Below are 18,655 nucleotides of genomic sequence, written 5' to 3'. Positions count from 1 at the left end.
TAAAGCATCTTATTAATTTTCAGTGTGGAACATGGAGCCTACAGTGAGAAGATCACATGAAATCAGGTGAAACTCTTTCAACTTAGACCATGGCGAGATTCACATAAACCTTCTTCTATAGATCATGCCTAGAGCAGATGAAAATTTCCACTGCGGTCTATGGCAGGCTTTCTCAATCTGGATAATACTGGAAACTTCCTCTGCATCCACTAGATGTCACTAGCATACCCTCCACTCATCCCAGTTGTGACAACCCAAAATATCTCTAGACAGGGGCTAAAGTTCTAGAAGGGCCAAAGCACAAAAGCACTATATGAACAGTGCTTTTCAAACTATTTGTATTGAAATATCATGGTTCCATCAATCTGTCTTAGAACAGAATTTTTATAAAATGTAAAAAATATGAATCATTGGATATAAAAATAATAAAAAATGAGCAATTATTATGCACTTAAATGTCACAACAATGCAAATGCTACAATGTTCTAAACATTCCTCACCTTTCCTTACCTATTACAGGCCAGAAATAAGAAATTACAAGCTGCTACTGTTTTTCAAGCCACGGTTTGAATTGCACTAGTCTAGAATAAAAATGTCCTTGCTCATAAGATACCTATGATTTAATTTTATCATCATCTAGTAAAATATTCTAATGCACACCTCATATAAAGGATTCCAGCCACCAGAATTATAACCAAAACCTTGGATTGCATATAATTGGGGAGGTTATAAATGGTAAATAGAAAAAATATTTGCTTGATGTGGCTGAGCATCCATCTGGATTCTCTCTACTTCTGGAAGTTTGAAATTTCCTTATAAAAAGTTAAAAGACCTTAAAAAGACTGCTTTCATGCAATTCTAGAAATTGAAATCACAGCTCTTATTCCCAGATCCTCTTCCTCTTCTAGGAGAACCTTCTTGTGTATCAAGATGATAGGCTTTATAAACCTTAAGCCACCTCAGCTGCTTAGAGATGACCCAAGCTCTGATGATGGGATAGTTATCAGCCATAAAAATCTCAGCCTGTTGAACAGTTGATATCCCAAGGCCAGCCTCCACATGTGCCTGGACTAATCAGACTTGTATGGCAGGGTAATTAGGTCATCATCTCTACCTCCCACAGTATTTCATATGTCAGAGCCTCAAGACCCTGAGTTGCCCAGACCACCAACCATGAGTCTATCTTCCTCTATGCCCCTCAATGTGCCAGAGCCTGAAACTCATGCACTTTTTAAAAGTTATTTATTTTTTTATTTACACGTGTTTTGTGTGGACATGCTAGGGTCTCTTACTAACTGCAGGTGAACACCAGAGGCTTGTGACACATTTTGGATCCAGATTTATGTTTATGTTGGGTATGCAAACCCAAGCAATAAGCTTTGCAAGCAAGTGACTAACTGCTGAGCCATCTTTGATTAGTGAGAGTGACTCTATAGTCAAAAGATGCTTACCAAATTTTATAATATATAAAATTTGCAACAGACTCAGACCTGTGATTCAGAGGAAGGTGTATGAGTATGGCCCCTTGGGTTCCTATTACACACAGCTAACAGGACAGATCCACGGCCCATAGGACAGCAGGCCATATATCTAAGAGCCCCTCCTAATAGCCCCGTTCCTGAAAGCACATGCCCCAGCAGCTGCACACAATCAGCACGGAGCTCCTCTAACAAGCAGCCCTGCCTAGAAACCCTCACAGATGTTTACAGCTCTTGGGGCTTTTGACTCCCCATCTCATTTTTATCGCCAGTGTGATCTTTCAGCATGTGACAAACCACACCCACAGACTAGTAACCAATGCACCTAAGACCTGTAACTCTTAGGGAAGCCTTTGAGAGCTAGGGGGAGATTTAAAGCAGGTTTCTATACAACACATTTATAATTGGCTTTGCATTGCAGCTAATGGAAAACATACTTTATATAAACTAGGAAAATGAGCTGTACAACCCACATGTACAAAACTAAAAAGAAGTACAGAAAATAGAATCTAATTCTGATATTAGAGTGTTGTAAGGAGGTATCTGGTCAAGGGGTCCACCCCCCTCCAGTAATGCGTGGAAGTAAAACGACTGGGGAATCGAACCTGGCCCCTTAGGTTTTGCAGGCAAGAGCCTTAAGTGCTGAGCCATATCTCTAGCCCCCACAAATAAATGTGTTTAATTTTAAAACACTCCTTGTTCTTATGGGGCTACAAGCATGATGGGAATTAGCCTATTTGGGACAGACACAACTCAGCAAAATAAACACTACTCTCATATTGCCCTGACTTGTAGACCACTGGATGTCAAGCCTGCCTGTGCATTCACATTGCTTTGGACATGTTTTAATGATCCCTGATACTTGGAGCCTATCCCCTATCCCCATACCCCAGAAAGTTTGAAGCTCCCCAGATGCTCCTAAAGTGCAACCACAGGTGAGAACCTGTGATTGGGTCTTTTCTGCTGGAAGGTTATCACTTGCTCTCATCACAGTGGTAATCACAATAGCAGCAGTGTTGGTGACCACCTCTATTTTCCCCCTACCCCACCTCCCATGACACCCCACTACCACCGCACTACTGCATTCCCTGTCTGCTTCATGTGAGCTGGCCAAGTGCTAGAAACATTTTAAAACTTTTTCCATTTAATTGTTAAGCAAAGAAAATTTGCTATGGTTATTCTCCCTTTACAGGTTAAGATGCTGTATTTTAAAAATATGTCCAAGGTTACTCAATTGTATCAGGAAGATGGAATTAAAATAAGGCCTCAGTTCAAGCCTACCACTGGCTGCACATTCAAAGCCCTTTCCCTTCTCTCTGTCCCTGCGAGCAGAGCCTGATTCAGTTGGGGTACTTATTTCCCTCATGGGGTTAGCACTCGGGAGCAGGAAGGTGCTCTCTAGCCCAGCTAAGAGAGAGCAACTCTTGGTCAGACTACACCTTGGCCCCACACTTGCTCAAACATGAAAATCACTAGGGAGTTTCAAAAGTTCTGATTCTTATGGCCTATTCCAAAGAGGTGATGATTTTGTAGCATGGACTTTGGCATTTTAAAAATGATCCATAATTATTTTAATAAACAGATGTGTTTGGGGCTTGCTGAGCTAAGTGAATGATGGCAATACTACTGACATCATAGGGTTGGCTTCAGATGGAAACATGGTTACTAGGAGCCAGGAGTGCTGTCTGAACTTCTGCGGCACAGGCAGAGCAGGTGAGGTATTGAGGTGAGTGGGAGATAAATACAGAGCACAGGCATCCTACACCTTTGCTGAGTCACAACATTAGCTGCAGGGCAGCTTTCCCTCTGAACTGCTTGCAGGACTTAAGAAATGTCCTCCTATTTTGCGGACCATTTGTTTCAGGGTAGAATCATTCTTCTGACCACATCTTCCTGATGACTGCACTACATTTTCACAGCTCAATCTGACCACAGAGAATACATCTGGCTTGAAATGAAGCATAGCAGACAGTCAGCACTGATGGCTATTAAAATCCTAATATATGACATATCTTAGAAGCCCTTTTCCAAACTTGGGAGTGCTACTTTGCATGGCTGCATTTTGTTATACACATGAAGCATGCACTAGAGGAAGCTGAGAATGTCTTTGCTGATAAGAAGTCAGAGAACAATGAGAAGCTTCTGCAAAGGAACATCCTTTGAGGGGCTCCATGAATAAAGTGTTTGCCATGAGTATGTGAGTTTGAAATCCTGGCATGCAGAGAGAAAGCCAGACAATGTGGCTGACATATGCAATCCCAGTCATGTGGCAGGTGAGAAGGGAGAAGGAAGCAGAAGCATCCACCAGAAGTTGTATTTTTTATTTTGGAGGGAGGAGGGGACAGCCGGCTAGGTTCAAGCATCAGTGAACAACATGAGACTCTACCTCTGTTTAGGAGACTGAGGGCTATGACCAACAATTTTCTGACAAAGAAAAAAATACATAATGAAAGTCAACTATGAAAGTAAACCATCAGCGTTGTGGGAGTACAGTATGCTAATGGAAGTGCCTTGTTCTCTTGCTATATATTGCCTTCATTGCTTCTGCTCATCCCCCCCAAAAAATGTGCTAATAAAAAAAAAAACATCAGTCTTTCACACTTAAGATTGCCTAACATTTCTGTAAGTGTTGCAAGCAGCTTAATTTACCAGTGGAGCATTCCTAACAACTTTAAAGTCTCTGACACAATAACATAACCAACGACAATGACAAACTTTACAAGAAGGGTATTAGTTACTTTCTCTAAGAAGGCATTTTCCCACTAAGAATTTAAATTTAAATTTAAATTTAAAGAATTAATTCAAGTGTTCCAAGTTCTATCTACAAAGGACCTGACAGCCACCAAGATTAATTCTCATGATTAGATGATGTAATTGAGAGAATACTCATCAACACTGGTCTGCACTGGGTGGTGAGTGAGAAACTATGGATTAAACTATGGATTAAAAATGAAAAATACAAAACGATTAGGGTGAATCATTTATCCTTAGAAGGTACACAACAGATTTGCAAACAAGTCAAATGAACTAGATAAGCTTGGAGTGTGCTTGTCCACTGATCAATAGATTCAATTACCACACAACTTGAAACACGGGGTGCAGAGGGAGGCAGGGAATATGTAGCTCAGTGGTAAAGAGCTTGGTGAGGATGCATGAGGCCCTAAATTCACTTCTGAGAGTGCCAGGGTAGAGGGGAAAGGATACCAAAATATGGGTGACAGCAAATACTAAATAGCTCTATAAATGTAGATTCTTGATGTAAGGGTACAAAGAATGACACAAAATGAAAATTCAACATAGTCATAAGCCTCACATTTAACAGGCATATCTAAGCAGTCCACAGAGAACTGAATTAATTTAACTTGCCTACTTCCAAAAATAACAAGCATGCTTCTGACATATGTGATGGTGGCAAGTGTAATCCATCTCTGAGTAAATTAGAGAAAGGAATTATGGCAATGCAAAGCCTCAGAAAAGGGATATCTAATTCTAATGAAACAACATACTTATCCTGTTACACAATTGGGAAAATAATAAGAACACAGCAGGAAGGTGCTATCACACACGCAGCTAATTCCCCCAAGGCCAACAGGGCATTCACTTCTGCCAAGTTCATGTCAACAGGTGAAATGAAACCATCCACCAGTGGGCAGAAGTCAGAGGACATCATATCTATACAAACTATATCTCAGAGTTAGCATACTGCAGAGATGGTGGGGAGCTAGAAGCAGAAGTGAGCCAATTTCAAGTCTCAAAAAATGCTGGAATAAAGGCCAGGCATGGAGGTGCATGCCTTAAACCGCATCACTTGAGAGGAAGAGGTGGAAAGATTGCTATAGTTTGAGGCCAGCTTGAAATTGCAAAGTGAATTCCAGGTCTTCCTGGGCTAGAGCAAGACTACCTCAAAAAAAAAAAAAAAAAAAAAAAAAAAGATGAAGGACAAAAAGCCTATTTGCATTGATAAGGGTTCCAGTGTTAGCTGAAAGCTTACTGAATTTGAGTTTGAATAAAAGCCATAATGTTTTGAAGAAAAGTCCAAACCACTGTTAAGAAAGGAAAAGATGTCATAAGGTTCCTTAGCCTAGTTCCATGGCTTCTATGAACAGAACTGCCACATCTCCTTCGATGTCCAGTCATAGTTGTAGTTGTGACTGTTTCTACTACTAGTCACATCCCCTTGGTTAAATCAACATAAATAATACACTTATCAGTTGATCCCATTAATATAATTATTTTTAAAATATTTTATTTATTTAAGTAAAAGAAAGAGGCAGATATAGAAGGTCATCTAGCCATTGCAAATGAACTCCAGACTCAACGCAACCTTGTGCATCTGGCTTATGTAGGGAGTTGAACCTTGGTCTTTAGGCTTCACAGATAAGTGCCTTAACCACTAAGCAATCTCTCTAGCCCAACATATAATGTTTACTTTGCACATAAAATTTATCCATAATGAGGGCTAAAAGTGCAGAGAAGTATCAGTAAGTACATGTCTCTTTTCTCTTGCTATCATTTTCTAAAAGACCTCTCTGCAGGCAAGTTACTAAATGGGTGTAGTGATGGAGGTAGCCATGCTTCTGAGTCTTTTTAAGTGAAGGACTGCATGGAAGAAAAAAAAAAAAAAACCAGACATTTAGCATTCAGGAGTCCCAACACTGGCAATGCCTCTTAACGAGACAGATGTTGGAGAACTAACTTTGGACTTGCCAGTGGGGAAATAGAAATAGAAGTTAATATTTAAAAAATTCAAAATTCAGTAACTGAGTCATATATTACTTGGTGATAAACTGTCCCGCATGTTAAAGACTATATTCTAGGTTGAATGTCATTTTCTTGGCACTGAGGCAGAACTCGGCTTACGTGTCTAAAAACACATGTTTAGTCCCTCCAGTCTATTCCTCTTCAAAGCCAAATATATACAATAGATTCAAAGCAGTCAGGCACATCACCATTTGAGGAAAATGCTAATTTTAACTTAAGTTGTCCTAGTGAACTTTAATTCACTACATAGAAACAGCAGCCCCCCAGCAATAGCCAAGAAAGGTGAGGGGCTCATAGTGTGTGTGCTGATAAATACTATGGACACCAATTGCTGTGAGGTATAAGACAATCACAAAGTTTGGTTTAAATGCAAATAGTCCAAACCATGTTGAGTCTTGGGGTTGTCTCTAGAAAGGCCTCCACTGACTGCTGTTGTGTTTCTGGACTAGGATCTAGTTAGTGTCATTCATGATTATGCTGGGATGTTTTGGACTTCAGTCAAGTCTAGTGCCATAGGCTACAGAAATGGACAGATACTCAGTGAGCCTCAAGAGTAGTCCTAAAGTTTAAAGAGTTTCTCTTAGTCCTGTCACTTTGGGCTGAAACAGAGAAACACACTGAGGAATATCAGAACACTAACAGTGTTCTGTCCTGGTGAAAAGTGGTTCACGGATGAATAGTTTCTGTCACTCACAACTTGCCCCAGGCTCAACTACTGACCCTAGGGTGAGCGACTGGGATCTGATTACTGTCTCTAGTGTGTTACAATCCCCCTCCTCCTGTTTTATAACTTCCAGAACACCAGATCTCAACTCAGCAACCTACTGTATCCAACGGCTACAACCTAGCAGCAAGGACAACTGATCAGTAGCCCAGAGTCAATGAAGATCACTATTTGACACACAAGAAAGAAAAACCTTAGGAAAACAACCCATCTGCCTGATAGGACTTCACAGTATAAATAAGTCAGTCAGTGATGAAAATATTTCTGAAGCCTCTTCTCAATTCTGGTTCCTATCATCTCCACTTACAACCCTGAACACATAATGATACAGGGAACTAACTTAAATATATTTACTTATAAACAAATATAAATTATGCTGACTCCATACAATGTTGACTTCAGAGAACATATGGCTATATTTAATAGGCTCCAAATGATATGAAAACATTAAGTCATTTCTTTAAATGTTTGCTTTCATTTTCCAGAATTATGACATCAAGGAACTCATTTGGAGAATACTCGTTTGTACAAATTCTTTATCTTCCCTTTTCTGTACTCTACCCTTCCCTTCTTGTTCTTTTTATTTCCTTCCCACCTTTGCTTCTTTATTTGAGATAGCCTCACACTAAAGCCCAGGCTGGCCTTAAACTGACAAAAGTTCTACTTGAATGCTAGGATTTTAGATATGAACATTTTGTGTAAATTATTATCAATCACTTTCTCATCAAGCAGCACCTAACCTCCCAATAGTAGCTTAGCCTCAGGGGTATGGCATTAAAGCTTTAATATTCATATTTAAATATTCTTTACAGAAGAACAGAGATTATACAAAACAATTATTTCATACTAAACAGAAAATATAGAGAATAAAATCTGACTGGAAGATACCCTAATTTGTGAATAAAAAGGGTAATTTATAATTAACAGAACTAGTCAGACAAGTGTTTAGTAAAGAATATCATTTCTAAGTAGCATCTTTAAATACTCCTAAGAATAACTTGAACTGAAGCCTGCCTAAAAATGTTTGAATCTAGGATCACAGCCAGAGGTGATTTTCTCACTAATGAAACATGGTTATAGTAGCACATAAAGATTTAGTCACACATGAATTAAAGAGATAGCCAAAGCCCAAGTGTTTCTTAGGACAAATAAGATCTTAATTCATTGTGGACATAGTTTGGGGCCATCAGATGATACACAACTAAATGCCTCTTTTAGAGTGAAAATAAAGAAGAATGCCTCCCAGGTTGAAAAAAAGGGGAACATATGTAACTATATTTCATATTCAAGCCCAAATAAATGACCTCAGCATTTAGTTTTGCTTTTTTAAGGAAATTTATTACAATACCTAGCAACAATAAAATCAAACCACCTTACAAATTCCACAACATGGAAATTAAGACATATGACTTGGATCCAAGGGGCCCTTTAAAGCCAGGCATGGTGGCTCACGCCTTTAATCCCAGCACTTGGGAGGCAGAAGAAGGAGGATTGCTAAGAATTCGAGGCCACCCAGAGACTACATAGTGAATTCCAGCTCAGCTTAGGCCAGTGAGCCCCTACTGCCTACCTCAAAAAACAAAAACAAAACAAACAAAAAAAGAGGTCCTTTAAAGCTTAGACCATGCCATGGGGGACTGCCTTGCCCTGATATCAGTTTGAACTGCGCCCTACTTCTGATATTGAACTGTAAGAGAAAATAAACTAATTCTGAAAAGTGGTCATTTAAGTTATTAACATTTTGATGTGCAAACTCTTTAGGGATAAAGAAATCCAAATTCCAATCTTAGTGGCAGGAATGTCCGGAAGGCTCACATTCGTTTAATGTGGGTTATCATACCTATGCGTTAGGAGTGTGCTTATCTTAGTGTTTGAACATATGTGGAAACCCCAGGTAGGGTAATTTGTTTAACACCTACTTGCTTCTATTTACCATTACAATATGCATATGAATCTACTTCCCAACTGAAAATGTATTCAAATTATGGAAATATAGCGTGATAACTTTACTAAAAAGGAAATTATGTATAAACCTCTATGTAGCATTGTTCTTGAAACCCATTGATGACAACTTTGTACAAGTAGAGGAAATTAAAGTTCTCTGAATAGAATAGGAGCATAAAACTGGTTTAGAAAGATGATAGAAAAATTATATTACTTTTCTAAGAATAATTGCTTATTTTAAAAAAATTAATTGTATACTGCCTTTCTTAAAACAAAGAAAAATTCCATTTATAAATTTCATACAGCATGTATAGTACATTCCTTTCAATTTTCAGTATATTATTAAAGTCTAAATATACCATAATAGTGAGGGAGTGAACAACCTAACTGCTGAATATTTATAGAATTTTATTTTAGATAAATCTTCAAAGTGATATGTAGACTCATCGTTGATATACCAACTTCACAGAGTTCAGCAGGTATCCACCCATGGAACAACTGTGTTAATTATACGGGACTACCCAAGGCCAAGGCAGGGAGATGAAGTTCTCTGGCACTATGCCACTCAGGCCCTTAAAAGAATGGAGCTCCACTTTTGAGGATCCATTGGAAATGAAGAGACCTTTGGACTACAGACCACAAACATCTTGGCTTTGCTGACACCCTGTGAGTCCCTGCAGTGCACTGGGCAGCCAATGAGGCCCTGTAGCTGGCCAGCAAGATTTCTTCTTAAGGGTTCCGTACTTGGGGGAGGGAACTGACCTGCCCAGGTCAATGTACACCATGTGGTAATAGTGAGGTGAAAGCTTCTTGGCTCAGAGGATGAGGTGATTAGAAAGTGAGAGAGGAAATGTTATCTTTTCTGTTTTAATAAAGATATATTCACAAGGTCTCCAATATTTAAAGAAAAGATAGACAAACAATAATCATAATAACAAAGATAAATTCCTAGCTGTTGAGTAGATTCTATGTTTGCAGTAACATATCCTAAAATCAGACAGACTGCTTTGAAAGCATCAGAATCTTAGGTAACAAAATACATTTTCAGGTAAATTTTATATATATTTATGCCATATTATATGCAGTAATTACATATTAATGCATTAAAACTCAAAATGCTAAAACAACTAGAAAAATGGTTTGATGTGAATGCTGTCAGCCTCCCTTTATTTTAAGCAAGGTAACATCATCAAAGAACTCACAGAAAGAGGGAGATAGGAACATTCTTAATATAAGTGTTATACATACCAAGTCATTAACATGTTTGCCTTTATATTCTCCCAGGGTTAAATGAAAGGATGGATCACTTGTCATTTTATGTGCTTTCTAGATGTAAAACTCAAAGACTTCAAAACTGAATTAAAACCACAAATATTTAACCATGTAAAAGTGCTATTATCTGTTCTAGTTTGTATTTTAAATGCCCCAAATCCAACCTTTGAAAGGCTTGTTTGCTACCCTGTGGTACAAGTGAGAGTTAGCAGAAAGAAGAAACTCGAGTCACTGGGTTTGTGCCTTTAAAGGGGGTATTAGAATGCACAATTCTGTACTTTCACTCTTGTCTGTGACCTTGTCTCTCTCTCCTTTCTGGCCATCATGAAGTGAGCAGTTTTGCTCTACCCAGTCCTGCCCACCATGATGTTCTTCTTCCCATGGTCTACAATGATGTGCCATTACCTAAACCTCTGAAACCGCCAAGCCCCAGTGCACCATTTCTCCTTTCATGATGTTCATCTGAGGTTGTTTTGTCACAATAGAAAACTGATTAACACATGCCCTATATTTTGTTCATCAGTGACAACAGTTACAGTCTTAGCATTGACTTATAATTTTATTAGTCTCAATCTGTAAAGCCATTCTTGTAATAATATGAAAAAAAAACCATGTGATATAACATTTTTTAAAGTCAGTTCAAAAGATAGAGTTCCTTGGAGTGCACATCTGTTTTTATTTCAATTTTTATTTCCAATAAGCAGAGGACTTGCAGGATTATTGCTTCTTTCTCTTGCTGGGAAACCAATAAAAGTTTGTGTGGACTTATTATCAACCCTGACTTCCTGCCTCAGCATAGGATTTTCCTATAGTCTTGCAGAACCTACCTAGACAACCATCTTGAACTTCAGTTCTCAGCACAACCTATGATATTCTCTTCTTCACTGGTTTTCCATCAGCCCATAAAGCATACTTCATACTGCAGACAGCACTCAGCGATTTGAGCATGGTCTAACCCCACTTCCATTCCCTCTAAAAAATTCTCAATCATAGTTTGTGACCAATTCAAACTTCATCAGTGAACCCTATTTGGTTTCCCTAGAGCTAAGTTAGCATTTCAAAGGATTATTTATGGAATATTTAGTGAATTTATTTATATTACTGCTATTCCAAGCAACTGGAATAAAACCAAATCCCTGTGTTGCATGCTGGAAATACAGTGGCATGTTTTTTTTTTTTTTTTCCTTGATTATCTCACATAATTTATTTTAAAAATAAAAGCAAAAGAGTTTGTCTTAGGAACTATGACAGTTTCTATTTAACTTGCTGAACAATGACTTCAACCAGTTCTCAACAGAGAACTCCTGATTAAAGAAACTTTTCTTTGACTAATGTGGTATGTTTCCAATTGCAACTCTTTAAGACTTAGAAGAACATAAATTTCACTGTCATGTGCTATGCAGTGAGGGAACAGTTAGGGGAAAGTTGCACAGCCTTTATGGAGTTTTGGAGAGGGACAATCAAAGTCAGACAGGGACCATAATTGGAGTATCCTAAGCGTCCAGGAAATGCACTTGGGAGGAACCACCATGTCAACATGGGAGGAAGGTACAACAAGGAAGATGTTAGGAAAACAAGAGATTTTAAACTTCACTGATATTATTGGAATTAAAATGGCTGAGCAAACGATTCTTCAAACAAACTAAAATGGAACAGCAAAGAGAGTGACAGAGAACAGAAAACCAGCAGAAATGAGGTGATATTAAAAGCAAGGGAAGAAAGAGCTTCTCAGGGGGAAAATTACATGCTCTGTCTTGACCTCTGAGTAGAAGTTTTCCACTACCATCTACTACTACTGGGCTCCACAATTGTTCTTATTCTTACTTGGAATTTTTTCTGTAGTTGCAGTTTGCCAGCTAAAGCTTGTGTATCTGAAATCTGCTGTCTTTAGAATGTACTAAGCAGAGCCAAGGCTGGAGCATAATTAATTGCACACATCTATCTGATCACTACCAGGCTAACATTACATCAATTTCAAGAAAGTTCTACATTCTTATGTTGAAATATCACACTGTGTACCTCAGTAATATATGCAATCATTATTACATATTAATAAAATCAAGTCAATTAAAGCTAGTAATTTAACTTATTTATAAACAAATTACAATGTTACATTTGACTTTGGATCACTGGATAAATGGTATACAGATATGATGTAGAGGACCAAGTTCTATCTGTGTTTCTTTTTCAGAATGTATGCTTTTCTAAACAACTGTTGATATGAATTCTTAAACTAATGTCTAAAAAAATGTTTTCCACTAGCAAAATAGAGCTCCCTTTGTTAAGTGAGAACATTGTGATTTAGTGCCTACTCCTATTTAGGAACACTTAGAAATTGCTTATTTTAACATATGTTCAGAAATGTCAATCATTTTAAAATACAAAAATGTATCATATACATAAAACTGAATTTACTCAGTATTTTGCAATATTTAGTAATTGTTCCAGCTATCCCTTGATGAATAAAACACTGAAAAGTTAGCACAATATTTATATTGTTAAAATTTGCTTATTGCTACTACCTATTACCTGTGTAATGACCTAAGATAGCTTACTCTTTCTATGGTTCAGTGAACTAAGCAAGCTCCACACCTCTTATGCTTGGTTTGTTTTGCAGCTGGGAAGCTGCACTAGAAACCATCTAAAACTTCTGCTAGGCTAGATATCAAGTGGCTTCTATAAATGGCTGGCAGTGGTGTGGACTTCGCATCTACACACTCTGTATTACTTAAGGTTCTGACAACAGCACAGTGGCTTGTTTCGTGAGACCTTGGAAAAAGCTGAAAGGTTAATGTTAACCTGGTTTCTGAGTTTCATGAGACCTAGGCAAAAGCTGTAAGGTTGACCTGGCTTCAGAGTTTCGAGAATATTATTTTTGTTGCATTCTATTTACTGGTCAAGCAAGTCAACTGCTGCAAGTAGAATTCAAGGAAAAGGCAACTAGACTCTCCCTGTGGAGAGCCACTTCTTTTACATGATTCAATGGTGAGACATGTATTCCCGCTGAAATTTGTGGGTCCTAGAGAGATTTACCTATGCCAAAGCAGTGTGAACATGCAGGAAGGCAAGAAATTAATGCAACCTCCTTGGAAACCACATTATCACATGATTATTCTCCTAATGAACATTATATTTGATGCTTCCCTTCCCTCTAAAATACTGAAGAGAATATAAGTAACACCAAAAAACCTCAGAGAAACTACATTTAATGCCTGGCATCTACTCAGTCCCTCACAATAATGTAACTCTTCTGCTATAAATATAGTGAAAAAATTAATCCCACACCTGCCTTCATTTAGTCTCTTTTCTCTTAGGATAATAAAGTTATCCAATACATTTGTGAAGAGTATAAATTCAATTTTTCTTTGAAATTTTCACCTTTTACTTTCAAGGCTATAGCAATCCAGAGAATCAATGATCACATCCCAGAATGCCTGGATGATGACAAACAAAAAAGAATTTTCACAAAAAAAAAAAAAAAAAAAAAGGGTGGGAAATGAAGCTGTCAGTTCCAGAAACAGAAGTTATTTCTCAAATGATCTAATTCTTCCCTCTTATAAGGGTAAAATGGCTTTTGAGGGCAGAATAAGAATATTTAAGCTCAAGAGGGTACATGTTCTGAGCTACATAAAATACAATGGTCTTTTAAAGTCACCTATTTCACATGATCAATGATAAAACGTGGATTCCCCCTGAAATATGTGGGTCCTAGAAACAATGAGAGGTTTACTAATTCCAAAACCAAACTAAAGGTATCTTCCAATAGAAACAAAAAGCTACAGCCTCTTGTCTCTATAATACAGAAAAAGCAGCTTAGAAAAATAAAAATAATATTGAGCTGGAGAGATGGTTTAATAGTTAAGGCACTTACCTGCAAAGCCTAAGGATCCATATTTGACTCCCCAGATCCCATACAAGCCAGATAGATGCACAAGGCGATGTATGCACAAGTTCACACATGCACACAAGGTAGTATATACATCTGGGGTTCAGTAACAGTAGCTGAATATTCTGGCATGCCAATTCTCTCTCTCTCTCTCTCTCTCTTTCTCTTTTTCCCACTCTCTCTCTCTCTCTCTCTCGCACACACAATAAAAAGCCAGTCTGTTGGGTTTGCTTCAAAAGAAAAAATATTAATTTTGATCTAAAATCATAATAAAATCACAAATTATTAAATTGTTTACAACCTTTATCTCATCTAAATAAAAAACATGTCTAACTGCATACTCTTCTCAAGAACTTAATTGCTGGATTGGAGAGATGGCTTAGTGGTTAAGTGCTTGTCTGTGAAGCCTAAGGACCCTGATTCAAGGCTTGCTTTCCCAGGACCTATGTTAGCCAGATGCACAAGGGGCACATGCATCTGGAGTTCGTTTGCAGTGGCTGGAGGTCCTGGCATGCCCTCTCTCTCTCTATGTCTCTCTCGGCCTCTTTCTCGCTCTGCCTGTCACTCTCAAATAAATAAATAAAAATTAAAAATAAAAAGATAGCTTAATTGCTATAACTGTGAACATATGCTCTCTCCCACCTCTCTTTAAATCTACTATTGCTCATTTTTGAGAAAAATCCTCTGGTACAGTAGACCTGGCACCATGAGCAGTCAGTAGTTGCTTAATGCAGAAGACCAAAGTCTATGGTAACTATCGCAATAAGAAAATATAAGCAAGAACCTTCACTGTTGACTAAACTGGCTCACCCTATATATCTACATCCTACCAGAAGAGGTACACCTATTTCTGGGCTCAAACTGTCTTTACTTCACCCTCTGTTTTTCTTTTACATAAAAGGCACTATATAACACCCAAAAGCAAAACTTTCCTACCTCCCCTATCAGTTAACAATAGATAGAATAGTCCACATAAAGAGATCCAAAGATGGCCCTAAAGGTAAAAATATCAGACAGAGACTATAAAATAAGTACACTTAACATACCATAGAATATAAAGAAAAAGTTTGACCACATGCATGAAGAAGTGAGCAATTTCAATAGACATGGAAAATATTTTTGAAAGCCAAAGGGAAATGGTAGAAATAAAAAAAAAAAAACATGGTATCAAAGATATACTTGTTGAATAGGTAACTAGATACAATCAAGGGAAACATTACTGAAATTGGAGCTCTGTTAAAAGATATGACAAACACAAAGACAAAGTGAGATTCAAAAACAATAATAAGCAAATAAGTCAGAAAATTGAAACAGAGAAAAAAGCAGTTTATCATAATTAATAGGCATCTTAGAAGATAAAAGATATAAAGAATAGAACTGAAGAAACAGAGGGGAAAAGTCCATAATATACTAAAATCTAACCAAAGATTACAGACCTAAAGCAGAATATAATATATATGAATAAAACACACTTGGGCACAAAATTAAAACCCCCAAACGAAGGGAATATTTAAGAAAATAAATAAAGTGTTACCTTTTATGAGATCCAAACTCCCCTTGAAAGACTTTGGACTTTTAGCAAAATTCTCTCCCACAGTAGACTAACGTTTTACTGGACCCTATAAGACACTATAGCAAAATTCTCCCCAACACTAGACTAAGGTTTTCCTGGAACCTAGAGGATAAACAGTCTTGGAGTTCTTTCTCAGGGCTGTGCACACACTAGGAAGCATGCAGAGCTGTGTGCAAGCTTGGCACATCATTTTGTGATCTTAATGAAAATGTCTAAAGACCTACCTTATACTGAATTATATAAGGTGTTTTTTTTATTTTTATTTTTTGATTATTTTTATTTATTTATTTGAAAGTGTCAGACAGAGAAAGAGGGAAAGAGGGAGAAGGAGGGGGGGGGGGTAGAGGGAGAGAACGGGTGTGCCAGGGCCTCCAGCCACTGCAAATAAACTCCAGACATGTGTGCCCCTTTGTGCATCTGGCTAACGTGGGTCCTGTGAAATCGAGCCTTGAATTGGGGTCGTTAGGCTTCACAGGCAAGCATTTAACTGCTAAGCCATCTTTCCAGCCCACGGCTTTGTTTCTACTATTGTTGTAAGGGGGTTAAAAGCTTCTGAAATTTGTAAAAAACAATGCCCACAAATCTAGCTATTGTAATTTGACTGTAAAGTATATATCATCACTACAGATAGTGGTGCTATTTGGGAAGGATAAGGCTTATTTGGATGATGGGGACTTACTGCAGGAAGTGGGTACTTGGAAGAGGGCCTTGAGGCTCATAATCTGGCCCTCTTTGCTCCTCTTCCTTTGATTCCTGACTGGGAACACAGTGTGACCAGATCTGCTCTTGCTTTGGCCTGCCATGCCTTCCCCATCATGATGGAACCTACTCCTCTAGACTACAGACCAAAATAAACTCTTTCCTTCCTAAGTTGCTGCTGGCCAGGTATTTGTTAACAGCAATGGGGAAAATAACTGATATAGCTATTTGAATTAAATATGAAATGTACTATAAGCCAAATATAACCATATAATTTATCATTGTTTTTTGAGCTTACAAAATACAAATAAAATATGGAAAATATGACTGGTTGGAGATTGCTCTAGCATTTTTATAAAGATTTTTTGGGGGGTTAAAGCAATTTAATTATGTTAGGTGATAATTTTAGCATGATTTTCAAAAATCACATTTATATACAACGAATGTCTGTATTAACTCAATGCCTAAAAGGACAGGATTTGAAAATATTTTCTTCAAAGTTATTTCATAGCAAAGGGAAAAAAAAGTGAAATAGAAGAGAAGCCTAAATTACAGATGTTTTCAAGGGGATATACTAAATGTACAAAAAAATATTTTTTATAGATAGACTATAAATACCTGAGATGGAACTTTGAGCAAGACAACACAGTAAAAAGATGTATAGAACAAAATCAAGAAAATGTATTTGGAACAGCAAGTAATTTCTAAGTGGAACTTTCATATAAAATGTCCGTGCTTGACAGTGAAGAGTGGGCCAAGCAATGCATCTGGATACAGGGTGACCTGCACACATTTTTAAAGTATGTGGGACAGATGTGTGAGATGAGCCTGGAAAAGCTATGTATGACAGAATGACAATAGTCCAATGTGAGGTGTTGACAGCAGAGGAACAAAGAAGACCTCAGCAAAAGAATGAAATATAGCACTTGGTGTGCCCTGTAATATGTCCACAGTGTGCAGCTCTCCCTAGAATTTAAACTGATTACAACATCTTTCTTGAAAATGTACTTGCTTGTAAGTATTACTTAGAGGTCAAATACTGACACGGTTGCCTCTGTTCTAGAATATTCCCTACTGATAAATATCCTCCAATATAAAACTCATTAGCTTTCCTAGCATTAAAATGCTAACATATGGGCTTGAGAGATTGCTTAGCACTTCAGGTGCCTATCTGCAAAGGCTGGTTCAATTCCCCAGGACCCATGTAAACCAGATGCACATTCTGGAGTTCATTTGCAGTGGCTAAAGGCCCTGGTATATCCTTTCTTTCTCTTTCTCTTTCTCTGCCTCTCCCTCCCCCCTCAAAAAAAATGTTTTTAATGTTAACATTTATTGTCAGTTTATCATTAGTAATCTCCTTTCCCCGTCAAATTGACTCAAAGCCCAGGAACTCATTTGGAGTTTGGATTTGCATCACTGATTTACCTTTTAAAAGTTCTATCTTGGGCTGGAGAGATGGCTTAGTGGTTAAGCACTTGTCTGTGAAGCCTAAGGACCTGGGTTTGAGGCTTGATTGCCCAGGACCCATGTTAGCCAGATGCACAAGGGGGTGCATGTGTCTGGAGTTCATTTGCAGTGGTTGGAGGCTCTGGCATGCCCATGCTCTCTCTCTATCTGCCTCTTTCTCTCTCTGTCACTCTCAAATAAATAAATATAAATAAACAAAAAAAATTAAAGTTCTATCTTTGAGCCAGATGTAGTGGCACATGCCTTTGATACCAACACTTGGGAGGTAGAGGAAGGAGTACTGCTGAGAGTTCAAGGGCAGCCTGAGCCTACATATTGAATTCCAGGTAAGGTTGGGCTAGAGTGAGACCTTACCTTGAACCTCTCCACTCCCCCAAAATTCTATCTTTGAATGTCTATCATAGACATAATTTCAGATGGAGCACTTTTTCCTCATGACAAGTTAACTATAATTATTTAACATAAACATGATTTTAATGATCAATGGAAAAAATATAGTCTTACCCTGGTATGAGTACGAATGTGCATCTTCAGTCCATCATTTTTACTGAATCCTTTTTCACAATAGGGACATTGATAGGGACGCTCACCTACAATTAGAGGAGGCTGCTGTCAGAGAAACACAAAGTAGCAAAGCCACTGCTCCTTTCCCACACAGACACTGGCTGGCACAACGCGGGGCGCAGCTGGACAGATACAACTGTGAGTGGTACAGGAAGCACATACCACAGCTATCCCTTCTGGGGAAGAGGACACAGCCCAGAGTACCTCTAACATTCGGATATGAGCAAGTGACCTGCAGGAGGTTTGCTGCATGTTCCTTTTAACATATGAATCCAAATAAATCTAAT

At 38.0% G+C, this 18,655-nt stretch overlaps 1 protein-coding gene across 2 annotated transcripts in view; it reads right to left on the bottom strand.

Moving 5' to 3' along the window:
• Positions 1-18,655, bottom strand: part of Prdm5 (PR/SET domain 5) — a 171,153-nt gene that overhangs the window by 20,457 nt on the left and 132,041 nt on the right. For both annotated transcript variants that reach the window (XM_045144457.1, XM_045144458.1), the window contains one exon: positions 18,309-18,394. In XM_045144457.1, the coding sequence (XP_045000392.1) occupies positions 18,309-18,394 (86 nt within the window). The remainder of the gene's footprint in view (positions 1-18,308; positions 18,395-18,655) is intronic.

This window comes from Jaculus jaculus, chromosome 2 (genome assembly GCF_020740685.1).
Source record: "Jaculus jaculus isolate mJacJac1 chromosome 2, mJacJac1.mat.Y.cur, whole genome shotgun sequence".
Classification (NCBI taxonomy): Eukaryota; Metazoa; Chordata; class Mammalia; order Rodentia; family Dipodidae; genus Jaculus; species Jaculus jaculus.
The sequence above is the reverse complement of the archived record's forward strand: the minus strand, read 5'-3'. Positions and strand labels throughout refer to the sequence as shown.